At 38.7% G+C, this 20,147-nt stretch overlaps 1 protein-coding gene across 1 annotated transcript in view; it reads left to right on the forward strand.

Moving 5' to 3' along the window:
- SLC15A5 (solute carrier family 15 member 5) overlaps positions 1–20,147 on the forward strand; it is a 90,105-nt gene that overhangs the window by 53,060 nt on the left and 16,898 nt on the right. The window contains 1 exon segment of the mRNA XM_019937020.2: positions 8,519–8,650. Within this exon segment, the coding sequence (XP_019792579.2) occupies positions 8,519–8,650 (132 nt within the window).

Here is a 20,147-nt window from a genome sequence, read left to right on the forward strand (position 1 = left end):
TTTAAATCATTTCATTCCACATGAAATAAAAGGTTTTATGAGATTCTAAAATGTGGCTATCACTGTTTAACACTACAAGGAATACAACAGAAGTATAAAAGAACGCCACCACACAAATATTTGTGACTTCCTTGATGTTTCCAGAAAATTGTTGGACGTAGTCAGCAGAATTTTATAGGTTAGATGTGAAGAAAGGTAATGTATGAAGGTGATGAGTGAATACAGTCAGGAAATGCCCAGCCAGCTAAGCAATTGTGGTTCAACACACAAAAGCCAGAGAGGCACTTACACACATAGACTTAAAAAGGCAGATCATGTAGTATAAATCATTTAGTCCACCCATCCCTGATTTACCCATCTGGAAACTGAGGTCAAACTAAGTCAACTGACTTATCCTCTATAGAGCTCATGGGGTAGGGACCAGAAACTTTGTTTTGATTTACAGCTTTGTCACTTACTACATGTGTGACCTTAAAAATTCATTTAACCACTAAGCTTCACCTTTTAGATCTTTAAAATGGAAATAATTATAATCCTTCCTTATATCACAGCATCAGTGTAACAGTCAATGGGAATGAAGCCTACTTCTTGAGAATTAAATGACATAAAATGTGAAAGGGTGTTTTGAACTGTAAAATCAAGAATCACTCTTCTGGAAGGCAGTACAGCATAGCTGTTAATATCTATGGTCTTAAAGTCAGGCAGATCTGAATTCAAACCCACTTCAGCCACTGACTGGTTGCGTGACCTTGGCAAAATTATTCTGCATTTCTGAGCCTTTCTCATCATCTATAAAATGGGGAAGGGATATTGTAAGGACTAAGTGAAATATTTCACGTAAAGGAAAAAAGCAGAGTGTCGAATATATAGACAGCACTCAGTATTAGCAGCAGTAATGTATGCTGTTATTTTTGTTACTATCTTTCACATAAATTAATAGTCCAAGACTCAGGGCTCAAGCACAGATGTACGGCTCATAACTCTTTCTACCACACCTACCACAATGTGAGCATCAGGAGACCTGGCAGTGTGGGCAGAATCGTGTCTTTCTCACCAGTCGTTTTAGGTCCCTTTTTTCTCCTTACTTCTCACCTCCAATCCAACAGCAAGTCTTTGTCTTTACTCTGAAATATAATCTAAATCTGGCCCTGTCTCCAAATGAATTGATCTATGAAACACAAACAGACTCAGAGACCTAGAGAACAGATCTGTGGTTGCCAGAGGGGAGGGGGTGGGGGAGGGAAGGACTGGAAGTTTGGGGTTAGCAGATGCAAATTATTACATATAGGATGCATAAACAACAAGGTCCTACTATATAGCACAGGCAACTATATTCAATATCCTGAGATAAACCATAATGGAAAAAAAACCATTAAGAAGTGTCTTTATATGTATAACTGAATAAACTTTGCTGTATGGCAGAAATTAATACAACATTGTAAATCAACTGTACTTCACTAAAAATAAATTTTTTTAAAATGAAAAAATGACAACTAAATCTGGCTCTGTCTCACTATGTCCTTTGCTATCCACCTGGTCTCTAATCCCAATTCCTTTTTTTTTTTTTTTTGGCCATGCTACAAGGCATGCAAGTTCTTTCCCAACCAGGGATTGAACCCTTGCCCCCTGCATTGGGAGCATGGGGTCTTAACCACTGGACCGCCAGGGAAGTCCTCTAATCCCAATTCTTTCTGAGCCTCCTAACTTGTCTCCCTGCTTCCTCTCCTGCCTGAGCCCATTCTCTTAACAGCTATCCTGCTCTTTCTAAAACATCAGTCCTGTCGTTCCCCTGCTTAAAATTCCACAATAGGGATTTGGAGATAAATTCCTTAAATGGTGAGTAAGACTCCACATGATTCAGCCTCCGTGTACTGCTCCAACCACATTCTATAACATTCTTTCCCCTGATCGCTTCACTAGAAATTTGATGATCTTCATTCTGTGTTTCTAAGGTGTCAAACTTATTTTTGCCCCAAGGCCTTTGAACTTCTGTCTAGAATCTCTTTTCTTTCCTCTTCAAGCAGCTGGCTTCTCCTCATTATTGAGTTTTCTCAAAGATCATCTCGTCAGAGAGGATTCCCTGGTCATCCCATCATCTTCCAGTCCATTACCCTGTTCCACTTTTTTTAAAATAACACTTGTGAGAATCAAAAATTTTCTTATTTATAAGTGTACGTTTATTGCCTGCCTCTCACCATGAGAATGTACAGTCTTGAAGTACATTTTCTGATCTTTCTTTTTCATCTCTGTATTCTTCTGTGTTCTGAAAAGTACACATATATGGTAGGTGATAAATAAGTATAGTTTATATACTAGATTGAATAAACTAATGAATGCATGAACTCTATAGCCATTTCTATTTGAGTATAATAAAAATATACTATTCAAATTACTGACAGTGTCCTACGTTGTTAGCACTGAGAAAGCAAGCACAGTGGGTCACTTCCGAAATTTCAGTGGACATTTTTTACCCCGCTGAGTCATGGTGGACATTGAAGATGATCCGGAAGAAAAAAAAAAAACACTTCAAATTATGTCTTAATCATGGCAGTGTATACCCCAGCTATCTCATAACTTGTTTTTGTTTATTCAAATAATACTGTGTGGGTGTCTACAATATGCCTGACACTGCTCTAGGAACTTAAGACACATCAGCTTAAAAAAAAGAAAGAAAATATTTCTGCCATTGTAGGACTTATATTCTACCAAGGGGAGAAAGGTAATACACAATAAATGTAATAAATACATCCCAGAGCATGTTAGAAGTTGATGAGTGCTAAAGAAGAAAAGATAGAAAAGGATAAGGGGAATCATAAATGCCAAGTAGGGAAAGAACAGGTTGCAGCATTAAGAGATTGGTCAGGATAGACCCCAGTGAGAGGTGACATTTGAGCAGAGACTTGAAAGAGTTGAGGGAGTCATCCACATGGATATATGTAAAGAATATCATTGCTGGAAAAGCAGTCAGTAACTGCAAAGATGGGAGGTGTGTCTGGCAAGAAAGTGCAAGGGGTCTCATGCAGTTGGAGGAGTGAGGAAGAGAGAAACTGGTAAGAGATGAGTCAAAGTGGCCATTGTAAAGACTACAACTTGGGGCTTCCCTGGTGGTGCAGTGGTTGAGAGTCCGCCTGCCGATGCAGGGGACACGGGTTCGTGCCCGGGTCCGGGAGGATCCCACATGCCGCGGAGCGGCTGGGCCCGTGAGCCATGGCCGCTGAGCCTGCGCGTCCGGAGCCTGTGCTCCGCGGGGGGAGAGGCCACATCAGTGAGAGGCCCGCGTACCGCAAAAAAAAAAAAAAGACTACAACTTGGGCTCTGAGTGACATGGGAAAAGGAATGACATGATATTACTCACACTTAAAAAAAAAGAAAAACCCTCTCTCTGCTGTAGAGAATATACTATAGTGAGGAGAAGGATAGATACATGGAGGTAATAATCTAAGGAAGACAAATGAGTGTCTCAGAACAGGAAGAAGCAGTATAGGTAGTGAGAAATAGTCAAAGTTTAGTCATATTTGAAGACAGACCACTAGAGTGAAAGAGGGGAGTTAGCGATGACATCAAAGTTGTTGACCTGAGCAATTGGAAGGATGGAGTTGACATCTATAGAGAGATAACAGGCTACCGGTGCAGCAAGCCTTGAGGAGAAGATCATGAGTTTCATGTTGGACATGTTGAGGATGAGCTGTCAAACAGAGATATCAAAAAGGGCATTGGATATCCAAGCCTATGATTTGGTACTGAAGTAGGGGACAGATGCAATTTGACAGTCATAAGCATTTCAGTGGTATTTAAAGTAATGGGACTAGTTGAGATGACCAAGGGAGTCAGGGTACATAGGAAGTCGGTGTAGACAGAGAAGAGGATTCAAGAACTGAGAGCCCTGAGGCACTCCATTATGAAGACATTCAGGAGATGAGAAATTTGCAAAGGAGATAGAAAAGAACCTGAGAAAAGAAGAAAACCAAGAATGCAACATCTTAAAAGTCAAATGAAGAAAAGGTATCCAGGAGGAGGGAATGATCAACTGTGTCAAATGCTGATGGATCAAACAAGCTGAGGACTGAGAATTGACTATTGAATTAAACAATCTATGGGCTATGGGTGATTTTGGCAAGAGTTTTTTGTATGCCCAGAATGGGAACGTTCAAAAGCCTGACCAGAATAAGTTTAAGGGATAACGGGACAAGAAGAATTGGAGACGATTCATTTGAAAAACTTTGCTACAAAGGGAAACAGGGGAATGAAACAGTAGCTGACAAGGAATGGGGTTAAGAAAGGGTTTTTTATTTGTAAGGAAGAAAAATGATGGCATCACAGATTATTCTGGTGGGAATGATTCAACAGAGAGGGAAAGTTGATGGTGTCAGGAAAATACAAGTTGAGAATTTGGCTTACACAGTAGCAAGCATAGTTCATCAATGGGGACAGTTTGGAAGTCAGAGTGTATAGATGCAGAAACTCATGGTGTGGAGATTCTATGGAAATTCTCTTCCAGCTATTTGATATCTTAGGTGAAGTAGGATGCCAAGCCATGAGCTGAGGATGAAGGAGGACATCTTGAGGGTTGGAAGAGAGGGGAAAGGCGTGTAGTCGTTGTCTAGAACAATGGGGAGTGAAGGAACCAGGGAGATGATATAGAAGTTACCACGGAGCATAAGGAGGCCATTTGAGGTTTGTGGGCAGGAATTTAAAATGGGTTGGTCAACGGGGTTATAAGGTTTTCTCCAGCCACATTAGACTGCATGGATATAGGAGCAGAGATAGCAGATAAAGAATTGTTTTGCCAATCAATTTCCAGAAAGCAAGAGACAGGCAAAGAAATGAGGGAATGTGGAAGAATATGACTCTGACAGTTGAACTTAAATCAGCCAGTGGAACTTAACTTGAGTAAAAAGAGTAGTGAGAACATGAAGGGCATGAAAGAGGTGAAAATAATAAAAGGAGTAATGGAGTGGAGGCCCTGAAGGAGGACAAGCATTTTGGTGGTTGAGTAGTCAAGAGTAAGCTGGGAAGATGGAAGGTGGTAGTCAGAGGGGAAGGCACAAAGTTGAGATTATGGAGTGGTGACAATTATTACTCTAGGGCATGGGTTGGCAAACATTTTCTTAAAAGTGTCAGAGAGTAAATGGTTAGGTTTTACACTCTACTCTCTGTTACAACTACTCAACTCTGTCATTGTGGTGTATAAGCAATCAGAGACAATTAAAATGAATGCGTGTGGCTCTGTTCCAATAAAGCTTTATTTATAAATAGGTGGCAGGCTGGACCTTACCTGACTGTAGTTCAACAACCCTGGTCTGGGGTGCAAGATTCAGGGCGTGACCATGGGTGTGAGTGGCTGATGTCAAGTGGAGGACAAGGACATTGGAAAGGAGGTCAGGAACTGGGAAACCAAGAGATGGCAGGATGGAAGGTTGGGAGGATGATCTATATGTATGTGTGTGTTAAAATTGCCGAGGATTAAGGCAGAAGTGGAACTGAAGAGTGTGACCATTAGAGGGGAGCTGATGACTTTGAAAAATAGAGGAAAATGTCTTAGCGATTGGTGGCTGACAGCACAAAAGAGAAATATTAGGTGATATAATTGGGTAACATGAGATTCAAAGCTGAAGCTTTTTAGGGATGAGGAAGGAAAAATGACCTGAAAATGGAAATAGTATAAAGTTCCATTTTCTAGTTCTGTGGTGCTTCTCCACATGTTCAAAATAACCCCTCACCAAATGCAATAAACACATTTTAACTGTTTAAGAACAACTGGAGTAAAAGAAATTTCCAGCAAAGAGTTCCTAGCACCAGGTGCGTCAGGAAGGCAGTTCTGGCCCTAGAGTTTGTAGATTCCGCATATGCTGTGATGGGGCATCTTTGCAAAACACTAACCACCCTCCACCTGGAGACACATTTCAGCTCTCTTTGGCAAGAAGACCAGCTTTCCCGTACACTGAATATTTTCTACAGTGTCTTCACAGTAAAATGAGAATTTTAGAATAGTGGCAGACTTGTTGATCATATCTATACTACAACATGCCAAAAGAAGTATCATGGAGCCTAAAATATCAATCTGGTGCTCACCAAAGTTGAAAAAGATCGGAACATGCAAGTAGACGCCTGGAATTGGAGATCGGAGGACTTCAAGTGCTAAGTCCTATAAAAGGGAACCGGAGGCTTTCAAAACGATGAAAATGACATCAAAGAGAGATTCACCAGCAGGCAGAGAGCTGGCAAAGTGTGCTCATGAATTATAGACCGCACCAGAAGTTCTAGCAAGAGAAAAGCACAGGATTAATAATTAACTAGCAAAGTAATAATGGGCTTGTAGAGTTTCTGCTTTTTCTCAGTGAAAGAAATCGGCCTACTTCGTCTTTCTGCCCATGGTTTGTCTCCTCATATTTATAAAGAGGAAAGTTCATAAGCCACATCCTTTTTATAACCATGAATCATTTCTTCCCAAAGCCTCTTCAGCATTTTCCTCGTACTCTCCCTTGGATCTTCCTGAACAAAGCTTGCGAGCTTGGCCTCAGGCTCCTGCTGTGGTTTGCACTGCACAAGAGAGCTCTGGTACCCACGGCCTCCTGTTGCCGATATTTGAAGCCCTTCTTCACAGTATTTTATTTCTCACCATCATTACCTTCATCTCCAGTAACTATGTGTGGTATTAAGTGCCCAGTTAGCACCGCCCGTAGTATTGTGCATATCTCTGCTTTCTGCCCTCCCAGGGTTTAAAATCCAGGAAAGATGTACTGATGCTTTATTCCCACCCTCGGCCCCAGAACTCAGCACATCTGGAGCACAGAGACTCCTTTAAATGTTTATCAAATGATAAATAAAAACACGTGGAGAACACACAGAAAGCAAAACAGAAATGTTAAATGAAAACAGGAAGGAACATGAATACATTGACATTAGGTGTTAGTAAGTTCATTTAAAAGTGCTGGACAGGGCTTCCCTGGTGGCACAGGGGTTGAGAGTCCGCCTGCCGATGCAGGGGACACAGGTTCATGCCCTGGTCCAGGAAGATCCCACGTGGCGCGGAGCGGCTGGGCCCGTGAGCCATGGCCGCTGAGCCTGCGCGTCCGGAGCCTGTGCTCCGCAACGGGAGAGGCCGCAATAGTGAGAGGCCCGCGTACCGCAAAAAAAAAAAGTGCTGGACAAATGCAGAATTTTACTGGGGTAAAAGTACAGAGAAACCAGGGGTGAAGTCTTCCTGAGAGGGAAGGGAGAAGGTAATAAAATCTCATTCTTCTTAGAGAGAGGGAAACTAAAAGTTCAGTGCTTACGGTATATCAGTTTTCTATCACCACATCTCTTTTTTAAAAGAGCTTTAGTGTTTATCTACTAGCTCTCATTGTAGACAAATTTGCAAAGTTCAAAAGAGTAAAAATCCAATAATTTAGCCAGTCAAAGCTAAAACTGTTCATGCTATTTAATGTGTTTACTTACAATATTTTGCCACTCATATACAAAAGAGAGATGAGTACAATAAACTCCCATGTATTCATGTTCCAGCTTCATATTTTAGCTTTATCCCTTAGATTGCCATGCATATTTTAACATAGTTATGTTGATATGGAATGTACAAAATTATATATACTTAGTTCATTTATTTCTGATATTGAAAAAATTATTTTTAAGCGAAAATTAAAAAGAACTTTGCTCCGTGATTTTCTTTCAACCTCTTACCACCATCATTACTATTACTCCAACGATGACTTGGGGGGAAAAAGATAACCATTTTGGAGACCCAATGCTTAAGCTACTGTCTCTCCTTAAATGGGATAATTTAAATGCATATAAAGGGCTTTGCACAGTGCCTTACACAAGTAGTTAGGGGCTATTTGATTTGGTAAAATTAATACTGTTAAAAATAGCTAAACTTATTCAGCATTGTAATAAGCACTTTACATATATTATAGCAAGTAACAGTCACAGCACCTCAGCAAGTGAGTAATGGTCTTACTCTCATTTTATAGAGAAGAACACTGAGGCTTAGGAAGTTTAAGTAACATACTTAAAATCACAGAGGTAGTAAACAGTTGACCCGAGATTTTAGTATAAGCTTACTAACTCCAGAGCCCATGCTGTTAACCTCCATGCTAGTTTTCTATGATAAATTCAAGATTTCTATAGGGAACCTAATGATGTATATAGAAGTACAGAATCATAGACCTTATTGATAGATTGCCATGATATTAACCAGTACAAGTCTTAGCTCAATCCAAAATTCACAAGAAATATTCCAACTGAGGTGAAATTTGGGTGAATAGATTGGGACACTCAACCACCAGTAATCAAATTTTCCTTGTACCATTACAGCAGTATATTTTGCCATTTTTTATTCCTTGTAGACATCTGTAAATTGTAACATATATAGCTTACTATAGTAACTTTAACAAAGTCCAACAGAAATTTTGGCTGTTTTGGTAAACTTTCTTTGAGGTATGATCAATACTAATTTGAAGAGTATCTATGAAAGTATTTTAAAGAGAATGTTCTAAATTCTGACCTTTTTTCTTCTCAGTCTCTGTAATATCATACAGATTTGTTCCAGGTACCATCAGAGGAAACTCTATGAATTGTTTGACACTGTTCAATGGTTTTGGTTGTTTCATGGGGGCACTGATGGTGGAGCTGGTCTACCTCATCTCAGAAGGTAAAAACAGTTTCACGGTATGCTTATATATATATTGATTTGATGACTAGAGAATTGAGGGACAAAACCTTAAGAGAGGGGCTTTGCTAGTGTAGTCTTTTTTCAAATTGATCCACTTTTGCAATTAAGATAGAATTAAGATAGGAAATAGACTCTTGCTGTATTCATTAATTTCTAGGAATTGTTTTTCTTTTGATAGGGGGAGGTAATTACAGAATGTCACTTCTCATGAGACCCTGTCTACTGTCTTTCTTTCGTGTATTTTAAAACAAACTGGTCATTATATTCTTACTAGGTCTTTCAACAGGGCTGTATTCCATAATGTGTCATAGCTGGCATAGGTGACCCTCAGAAAAGGTAAGTCCTGTGTAAATATAAGAGGACAGGGTATCTGGATGATCCTTTAGCCAGAAATAGTGTCTGTGCAACCAAAGAGAAATTGTGAGTTAAATGACAACTGATCTTGGAAAATTTTCCCTGTAGATATTTTGGTAAGGAGAAACAATCAATCTGAAAAATTCACATGCAACATAAAAAGTACTACACGTATATGGGCTGGTAGAAAAATCAAACAGGATAACATTAAAGATTAGCTGTCACAGTGAAATGTCTTTGGCTGTTTTTAAAATCTACAGACTTTTTCCTTTATTTGTTCTGAGAGGTTAATACAGCTTAAAATTTATTACATTTGCTTGTGCTTATTTTATGGGAAATACTGCATGCCTATTCTCTGCTTTCAAAAATACTTAGTTATACTTTTAAAATAATGTAAAGAAATATTCATTTGTATTCTCTACAAATAAATTTTACTTGCCTACGTTCACACTATGGAAAACATAAATTCTATGAACGAGAAACTCCTTTTAACACTAGGGTATCCATTCAAAAAATATTTATGGAGGATCCACTCTGTTCCAATTACCATATTGGGCGCTAGAAACACCATGGCAAGCAAAATAAACTTCCAAACCGTCACAAAATTTCCAGGGGTGTAGGGAAGCAATAAAATTGAGTGTTGAATTAAATGATAGGTATAGTAGAGTTCTAGGGAACAAATCTACAATCCTTGATTGTTAAGATCAAACCCTGTTCTTTTCTTAGTTGACTGAGAAAGTTAAGCCAAAGTATATATTGAATACTTACCATGTGCTAGGCCCTGTGCTACATGGAATTATGTGAGATATGGTTCCAGTTTTCAAAGGGCTCAAATCCAAACTGTCACAATTAAGTGTGAACTACAGGAGTTGCTGACATCTCTGATGATTAGATTCTTTAAATGCAAACAAAGAACAAAGCACTGGTATTAGGATTTTATAAGATAACTTGGAAAATTCTAACCTATATCTCTACCTCAACATCTTAGTTGTTGAACATGTTTATTTTCTTCAACATTACTCAATGAAGATGTTTCTGAAAATTTGCTAAAAAAAGGTCTATAATCAAATTACATTTAACATATTCTAGAAAGACTGCAAAGTCAAACATTACTATCAGTTTACCTTTTATATAAGTCTAAGTTTTTCATATACATGCTTAAGCAACTGACCCAGAGTCTGGCCAAACTTCAAGTTAAGTTCTCCACAAGGCAGTTCTCACTTTAGTCATCAGCCACAAGTTTGGAGGTCCCCAGGGCTGCCATCACTTCTGATAAGCTGGCTATAAATATGGAGATTCCCCACAGACTCCCCCTCAGAACTGATAATTTGCTAGAAAGCACAATACTTAGGATTACAGCTTTATTATAGCAAAAGAATACAAATGGGAATGTGATAAAGGGAGAGAGGCATCAAACAAGGTCTGGGAGGGTCCCAAAAGTGAAGCTTCTTTCACCCTGAGAGATGTGGTACCCAACTGGCACATCAGTGTGTGACAATACGCAGAGTATTATCACCCAGGGAAGCTTACCTGAGCTTTGGTGTGCAGACTTTTTATTGAGGCTTTATTATGTAGGCAGATTGACTGAAACATTGGCCATGTAGTTTAACTCAATCTCCAGCCTCTTTTCTCTCTTAAGAGATCGGGCTGATATCCTGTGGCTCAAAACCCCAAACCTCTAATCATATGGTTGGTCTTCCTGGCTGGCCAGCTCCCATTCTGAGTCATGCCATTAACATAAACCATCAGGTGGGGCTTAAGAGGCCAATCATGAATAACAAACATACTTCAATCACTTAGGAAATTCAATGGTTTTAGAGTTTATCTCCCAGGAACCAGGAAGAAAGACCAGGCAATTTCTCTATCATGCACAACTATTCTTGCAAATACATTTCACTGAAAACCTAAATTTTTATTGAGAATCTGCATAGTGTGGTAGGACCTGTTATATACATTACTGGGTTTATTACAGCAATCTTATAAAGTTGATATTACTATCCTCATTTTTGAAACTTAATAATTAAGACAGAAAGAAGAAAATGAAGTGCTTCAGTCACCACCACTAGAATCTGACAGAGCTCTGACCCTCCCAGCATTCTGAAACCAATGCCAGTGTTTTTCTTCAATATTTATTTACTTATTTAAGTTTCCTTTGGCTATGCCAGGTCTCAGTTGTGGCACACGGGATCTTTGTTGCAGCATGTAGGATCTTTATTTGCAGCCAATGTTGATTTTAATACATCAAACAGCTACTAAGGGTCACACAGTGTAAGGGCTTTTTACTTCTGCAATAAAATCTCCTTGGATGGAGGTCTGCATATAGGATATTATTGACAATATTCTAGACATAGTAAAAGATAGATTTTTAAAAGCTTATATAATTTTGGCAGAGTTTGGTGTCCATGAAAGGAGGTTTACTAAGAACACATGGTAAGGACATCTTAGCAACATGGGATGTGCAGGGGAGATTCTCTAAACTTATGTTCAAAAGAACACCATTTAAATTACTGATGATTGATTTGATTTACTTCTGAAAACTTTTTTTTCTGTTCATAGTAATACCGTGTTACATCAAATCACATCCCAATAAATTAGAATCTTACAGTTGGATATCACCTTGGAGGTAATCTAGTCTAACATTGTACCAAAAACTAGAAGATGTACCATCATCTTCCAGTGCCCAGAAAAATTCTCTACTTTGAGAAGTAACCTAAGTCTACCCATCTGTTGATAACTGTATTCCACAGGATAAGCTTAGTTTTCTATCCACATATCAACTCTTCAAACATTTGATAAATATTTGGAGAAGTAATGTGGTACAATGTTTAAAAGAGTAGGTCCTGTAGTCAAACGATATGAATTCCAATCCAGGTAGTCTAGCTGTGTGTCCTCAGTTTTCATGCCAAAAACAACAATAAATAATTCATCATGTTGCTGAGAGGATTAAGTAATTAATATGCACAATAAGTGCTCAATAAAGACAGCTATTATGATCCCCTTCTATTTTATAGACAAACCACTCCAGTTTTTTTCATGTTACATGATTCCCTGATTTTTCACTATCAAAACCCCTCCATCCATTAAACAAACAAGTTGTCAGTATCTTTCTTAAAATATGGTTTCCAGAATCAATCGCAATACTCAAAATGGGTACATCAAGATAGATACGTTACTTCTATCAACCTTCTCTCTCCTCTTTTTCTTAATGCCAACAGCGACTGTGGTGACTTTTTCAGTAATTGCATCACACCTATGGTAAATTAAAACCTGAGGCTTTTTTTTATTTTTGGCAGTTTTTCTCAATTCAGTTCCAGTCATCTTATCACAATTTCTTTTCCTAATTAAATGGGGCACTTTATCTCTATCCTTAATAAATGTCAACCCATCATTCTAAATAACAGACATTTTAAAAACTTGACTCTGTCATCCAGTGAATTACTAATCTTTACTTCTTTACCAGCTTTGTGTCATCTGCAAATTTAGTAAGCAAGTTCCTCGACTTCTTCCAGGTAATTGATAAAATTGTTGAACTGGACAGGACCAAAACCAAAGCCTTGTGGAAAATACCTAGAGATCTCACTGCAAGTTAATGACAATCAACTAATCCTCCCCTTTTGGATATAATCATCTCCCACTTCACCTAATTACTATCATTCAGCCCACACACTTCTCCATCATTCCCAGAATGACATCACAGGAGACTTTTGTCACATGTTTTTCTAGGAATAGGATGTATCTGAGTTTGTGACAGTCCCTTTAACCATCAGATTAGCATTCGTCAGGAAAGGAAATGAAGTTCATTTAGATGATTTGGTTTTAGTGACCGTAAACCGGCGTATGGTGACTAATTAGGGCCCCTAAGAGAGGGTGATCCTTTGACTTTTTGCATGACTTTGGGCAGGTCATCATCACTCTGTTTCCTCTTACGTAAAAAAAGAGAATGCTGCACTTCAGTTTTCTCAGAGATGATGGGAGGATAAAATTAAGTAATGTATTTGAAATTTTAATGCCAGAGATTATTTTAAATATAAAATAAAGCCATAGTGGCACATTTGGTTAGAAATAAGATGGGTCTATTTAATCAAACAACCAGACCAATTTCTTTGACAGAACCGACCATAGTGAAAAGAACACTATAGCTCTATGCTTAAGCATCTCACAAGCCTCCACATTCCATTTAGCATATAGGATATTTTAAACCTTCAAGGATTTATGTCAGCAGAGCATGTGTGTATGTGAGTGCGTGTGTGAGTGTTAGTGTATGATTGGAAAAGATGATCAGCTATCACGGTCTCCAAGCTACATTAGTCATTTTTAGCACCATGATGGAGAATGGTGTGAATGCGGTAAACTCAAAAGATTTCTCAAAACTTGACTGTGCAGACAGATAACTGTTAGAATGACATTTTCAGTACAAGTGAGAAAACTGATCCTTCTGGGATCTCTAACTCTGAGTGCTTTAAAGAAGATACAAGACTAAACCCATCCTCCTACACTAATCATTTCAGGAATAGTTTATCTAAAAGTAGCAATGCTAATAAAAGGGAGGGAAGAAGTCAGTCAAACTGCTTATTTCGACTCTATGCCATTAGCAACCAGATCAATTTTCTCACACGCATGAGTGCGAGCTTACCTTTTGACAAAAATAACGAAATAGAATTCAGTGAAAAGTGACATCTTAGTTATGGATGTGTAGGTGATTGAAAGATCCAAAGCAAAATGTCTCAGAGAAACTGGATAATTGGGCAGAATCAAGGGGTCAAGGTAGACATCTTCTTGTCCCCGTTAGTCCTTCCTCTTCAGAGTTCAGGAAAGAAGCAGAGAATTTAGCTGTTTAATTCCCACCAAGAGCATTTTAAATTAGAATAGTGATCTTTTAAAATTCTCATTTAAATATCTATGATTCCTGAGACCACTGACAGCCATCTCAGCATGAATCAAGGAGTCGTTCTTGAAACAGGAATTTGCAGTTGCAGTAAACTTGAAAGAAGAAAGTACTTATGCATCTGGAAGGCTATTCAACTGGATTTCACAGGTCCCTGCCTACTTTCTTAGAGATGTGTTTCTTCCAATTCACATCAATGCCTCAGGTCTAACTACAAATGGCTTTCGAGATGACAGATTTTTAGACCCAGAAGGGAAAAGAAGTGGGCTGCTACCCCGCGATTCACCTTTAGCCAGGCCATATTCTACTAGACCGCCCACTGGTTTCGTGCCGCTCTTCCCGTGGCTAACATGGCATTGCCCCCAGTGCTCCACGGGCAAACCTGCTATCGATCCTCCATCAGACTCAGGTGCAGAGACCTCCTTGTCCAATGGGGCACTTAAATATCCCAGAAACAACTTACTCTACACCCTCAACCTTTGGCTCCAGAGAGACCCTTAGAGCTGCCTGGAGGTCTTAGGGTTCATAACAGTATCAGGACAAAGCCCCAAATACTTTTTACATGTGGACAGGAGCATCCATTGCTGTTGGCTCACGAGAGGTAGAAACAGAGGAACTTGGAGTCAGACCAACCTGAGTTCCAACTCAGCTCAGCCCTTGATAAACTGTGAGGTCTTGAGCACTAGGGGTTCAGAACAGCCCTCCCCAAGATGTGCCAGTTTGGCGTATTATTTATTTGAGCTAAAGTTTGGATTATTTTGAACTGAAGTCAGTGGAGACTTTACTGCCCCTCCCTTAACTTCCTAGAAAAATTTAAACTGGGAATGTTTCCCGGAAAAAGAGTTTTCACCAGAGGTAAATTTTACCTAAGTGGGCCCCATCTATATGGCAGGGCAAACATCTAATTACGAAACATCTGCTCTTTTTCTTATTATCCTGTGAATTCCCCTCTTTCTTTGGAAGCTCCAGGCCCCTATCCCATTTCTTACATCAGGTTGGCATATATACCTCATGTTATCTTTCTGTCTTTGAACCTCTCATGTATGTGGGGTTCCCCGTAAGTACAAAATTAAATTTGAATTTCTCCTGTCAATCTGTCTCATGTCAATTTCATTCTTAGACCAGCCAGAAGAACCTAGAAGGACAGAAGGAAGTTTTTTTCACCCCTGACTGCACATTACTTAACCTGTCTGAGTCTCAATTTCTCCTTCTCTAAAATGGTATCACTAACAATTTCCAAGATACCTATGAGGACCAGAGGAAATAGACATAAAGCACCAGATCAGTAAAGGTGCACAAAAATAATGATTTGTATTGTTATTGTAATTTGAGTGGGATCTCAACATTTTCCAAGTGAGCTAGGATTACCATGGGCATGATGTTCAGGTTTGGCATTTTTATAATTCTTCAGAAAAGAATATGTCCCATAAATGCAGAGCTCAGGTGTCCTATCAGCTTCAATTCCAGGACCAGATTGGGATTAGACGAAATAAAGCCACGTTCTGAGATTCTTCTTGGCCTCATGGACCCATGCCATTAGCGGTGCTCCCTCTGCATGGCAAACTTACATGTCTAGATAGAGTTAGATTCACATCCATGTTCATACTAAGAGTGCCTGCAAACGGTGTTGAAGTTGACCCTAGAAAGATGAGTGGTATTTGGCTTGTTGAGCATAATAGTGAAGAATTTCTGGTGGAAAGAACATATAACAAAGCCTGGAAGTAAGGAGTCACCTGGTGCATCAGAGGAACTCAGAGATCAGTAACCTGAAAATATTCAGGGAGTATCACATGAAGTCAGGTTGAGAAAGCAGAATTAAAATCATGCAGGACCTTTGGCTTACAGGGATTTTTTTTTTTAACCTGTATGCAATAAGAAATTATAAAGGCATCAAGCAAGTGACATGAGCTATTTGTGTTTTAGGATCACTGTGGATGCAATGTAATTTGAAAAGGAAAGAAGAATGGCTTGGGAGAAGCAGGAAGGGTTCAAATGAAGTAACTCAGGCAAGTCTAGTGGTGATGAACTAGTGAGGAAGTAGGCAGATGGAGAGAAATGGATAGATATAAGCTTGATTTCAGAGGTAGAATCAATAGTGCTTAGTGATGGTTTTGACAAAGTCAGGAGGTGGTAGGATGCAGAAGAGAGGAGTGGTATCCAGGAAGCATCCCAGATTCTGCCAAAAGCAACTGGGTGGGCAAAGCTTCTATTTACTAAATGGAGAACACTAGAAGACAAAGAGGTTGAAAAACTTTTCAGCCATTCATTTTTTAACACACTAAGTTTGACCTACCTGTGAGACATCAGAATGGAAATAGCTGGATCTCAGAAAAAGGATCTGGGTTAGATATATAAATATGAGAATCTTTGGCACAAAAATAGTGTTTGAATCCATGGAAGTGAATAAAATTATCTAGTGTGAATATTAAGAACGAGGAGAAGAAGGACTCCGGGAACTAGACCTGAAAAGCCTCAATAGTAGAGGTTAAATGGAGGAGAAATGGCCAGCCGGAGAAGGAAAAGGCCAGTCAGAGGGTGGAGGGAAATATATACGTACATACATGTGTGTGCGTGTGTGTGTGTGTGTGTGTGTGTGTGTGTGTGTGTGTGTGTGTGTGTGTACTGAAGAGAGAGGACTGATTCAAACAGGAGATGATACGTTGTGTTAAATGCTACTGTGAGATCAAGTAGAGTGAGGAATGGAAAGTATCCATAGATCCAGCAACATGACCATCACTGGTAACCTTAGCAAGAGTCATTTCAGCAGTGAGGAGGGAAAGAAAACCAGATTGCAGCAGGGTCAAATATATCTAGTAAGTGAGGAAATAAGGGCCTCACATCTAAACAACTCTTTTGAAGAACTTTCTCTGAAGATTTAAGAAATAAAGTGGTGGTTTGGAGGAAGCTGTGGGTACATTCACCAGATTTAGCACTTAAAAATGTAAGACACCCAATTATGTTTGAATTTCAGGTAAACTAAAAATTTTTCTAGAATAAGTATGTCCCATGCAATATTACGGATGTACTTTGCATAAATTATACTTTACAAAAGTATGTGGGCGATATTTAGGACATGCTTATTCTAAAAAGTAATTCATGGTTGTTCTGAAACTCAAATTTAACTGTGAGCCCTGTGTTTTACCTGGGAAACTGAGATGTGGGTTCGAGATACATTTTTTTTAATTTTGAGAGATACTGGATCACATTTAACTGATGAAATTATCTGGCACAAATGGAGAAGTTAAAAATGCAAGAGACAAGGGGAGGTTGACTTCTTATCAGAGGGTGGATACTTCTTTCCTGCACTGAAATAGAAGAAAGGAGAGCGTGGGTGCAGGTGCAGATGTGTAGCTCTGGTGTTAGAAATGTTCTGGAGCCTTCCTTTCAAGGCTCCCAACTTTCTTTATAAAGTAGGCAGCAAACCATTCATGAAAGCAAAGGGGGCTTAGGATGAGAATAAAGAGTAGGAAAGACAGGGGGATCGGAATTTGTTATTTCGAGAGCTAGAAAAGATGACTTAGAAGAGAAATGTTAAGAAGGGTGGCAGTGTTGAGGACCCAGTTGACACTGGTGATCATGAAGGGTGATTTCAAACCACCTAAAGCATGATTTTGCCCAGTGCTATTCAGGTGCTCAAGGCAGGCATGAAACTGTCTGGTAGATTTTAAAATGGTCTAAAGACCGTAAGACACAAGACGAAAGGCACAAACTCTATTCTTGATTTTAAGTAATTCAGGATAAATCTTATAGGCTATTTCCCTATAAATATGCAAAAAATGAGAGAAGCTTTCTTCTCAAATTTTGATATGAATAAATCTACACCATTAGCTAGTTGCAGGTGCAAATGAAAGGATAGACTGTACAAGCAGGCAGATTTGGGGCAAAAATCAGTTTCTGCTATATCGATGATGTTATTTAAGTTCGATATTTCACTCTTTGAAACAGCTCCACTTAGAGCTTGATTTATTAATTCAGTCCACAAAAACACATTAGGTTCCTACTATGTGCAAGAACTGGCTAGATACTGAATTAATAATACCATGGCTGATGTTTAATTAACAAGAAGAACCTTACAGAAATATTTGACACTCAAATTAATATCAGATCTATTCATTTGACTAATGCTATTACAATTACAGTTCAGAGCTAATGGCATTATCGGGCTATTATCACAAAGCATTGCCTCTCTTCTAAAACTCATTTCCATGATAATTCATTGAAATCATCATGAGAACACACTATCTTGATGGGTTTTTACCTCCCAATGCTCTTCAAGAGAATGAAATCACCCTTATAAGAAAGCTTGTTATCCCAAATATCACCCAGGCCCGTTCTCCTGCAGTTCAGGTGAACAATGCAGAGAGATTTCTCAACAATTTTGAAAGACACGGTGTCCCTTCCTGGAAACAGCAAGTTGATTTCATTTTTATCCACAATTCCCAAGAAGTAGAAATGCAAATTTTAGTCTCGATGCAGACATTGTTATGAGAACAAAGTATTGAGCATGTGCAGATCCGGGGCCCAATCTCCAATCACCCATTCATTCAACAAATATTCATTCTGTCTCCTTTACATGACTTCAGGCAAACAGTTCAGCCTCTCTGTGCCTCTGTTTCCTTGTCTGTAATTTGAGGGTAATAATAATTTGAGTAGTTATTAGATAAATATGAAAAAGTGGTAGAAAAGCCAAAGTTAGAATATAGTTGTTAGGCATTTTTTCCTTCAGGTATCATGAAAATTAATGTGTTTTAAAAATTAACTCAGGTAGTAGAGCTATGAATCTCAAATGAAGCATTTAAATCAGGTTAGTGAAAGGAGGAAGGAAAGAAATTAACATTTATTAAGTGTCAGTTATATGCAGACCTTGCTGTATGCATTTCACAAAGATATTATTTCATTAAATCTTCACAACAATTCTTTGGGGGTAGATATTTGTAGCCTCACCATGAATAAGAAGAAAATGAGCTCAGAAAACTATACAAGTTGCCCAAATCATATAGCCAAGGTGGATCCCTGATTCCAAAGCTCTTTTCACTGCACAGGGTTTATTTCCCTGGACACAGAAGCACGTCCACCCTGGAAAATGATGGTTACATCTTTTTAATTGCATACGTCTTGACTCCCAAGGAAAAAGCACATAGTGAAGTGATAGATGTGCCTAAAGTCAAGTAAGGTATAAAACCCATTTCAGTTTTGTCTCAACAATTTTGGATGTTTGCTAGATGACCCCCATTGTAAAATAACTTTTAAAAAAGTCTAACAAAGTTTGAGATAGATAATTGCTCCCTGTGTCCAACTATCATTTGAAAAATTTCAAAAGGCACATTTTAAGATTTTCAAAGTTTCAATAAAAACAAAAATAAACAAATGGGACCTAATCAAACTTAGCTTTTGCACAGCAAAGGAAACCATAAACAAAACGAAAAGACAACCTGCAGAATGGGAGAAAATATTTGCAAATGATGTGACTGACAAGGGCTTAATTTACAAAATATACAAAGCTCATACAACTCAAGAACGAAAAAACAAACAACCCAATTGAAAAACAGGCAGAAGACCTAAACAGACATTTCTCCAAAGAAGACATACAGATGGCCAATAGGCACATGAAAAGGTGATCAACATCACTAATTATCAGAGAAATGCACATCAAAACTACAGTGAGGTATCACCTCACACAGGTCAGAATGGCCATCATTAAAAAGTCTACAAATAATAAATACTGGAGGGGGTGTAGAGAAAAGGGAACCCTCCTACACTGTTGGTGGGAATGTAAGTTGGTGCAGCCACTTTGGAAAACAGTGTGGGGGTTCCTCAGAAAACTAAAAATAGAATTACCATATGATCCAGCAATCCCACTCCTGGGCATATATCCGGACAAAACTATAATTCAAAAAGATACATGCACGTCTATATTCATAGCAGCACTACTCACAATAGCCAAGACATGGAAACAACCTAAATGTCCATCGACAGATGAATGGATAAAGAAGATGTGATACATATATATATACAATGGAATACTACTCAGCCATAAAAAAGAATGAAATAATGCCATTTGCAGCAACATGGATGCAACTAGAGATTATCATACCAAGTGAAGTAAGTCAGAAGGAGAAAGACAAATACCATATAACTTACATGTGGAAGCTAAAATATGACACACATGAACCTATCTATGAAACAGAAACAGAATCATGGACATTGAGAACAGACTTGTGGTTGCCAAGGGGAAGG

Source organism: Tursiops truncatus, chromosome 11 (assembly GCF_011762595.2).
Source record: "Tursiops truncatus isolate mTurTru1 chromosome 11, mTurTru1.mat.Y, whole genome shotgun sequence".
NCBI lineage: Eukaryota > Metazoa > Chordata > Mammalia > Artiodactyla > Delphinidae > Tursiops > Tursiops truncatus.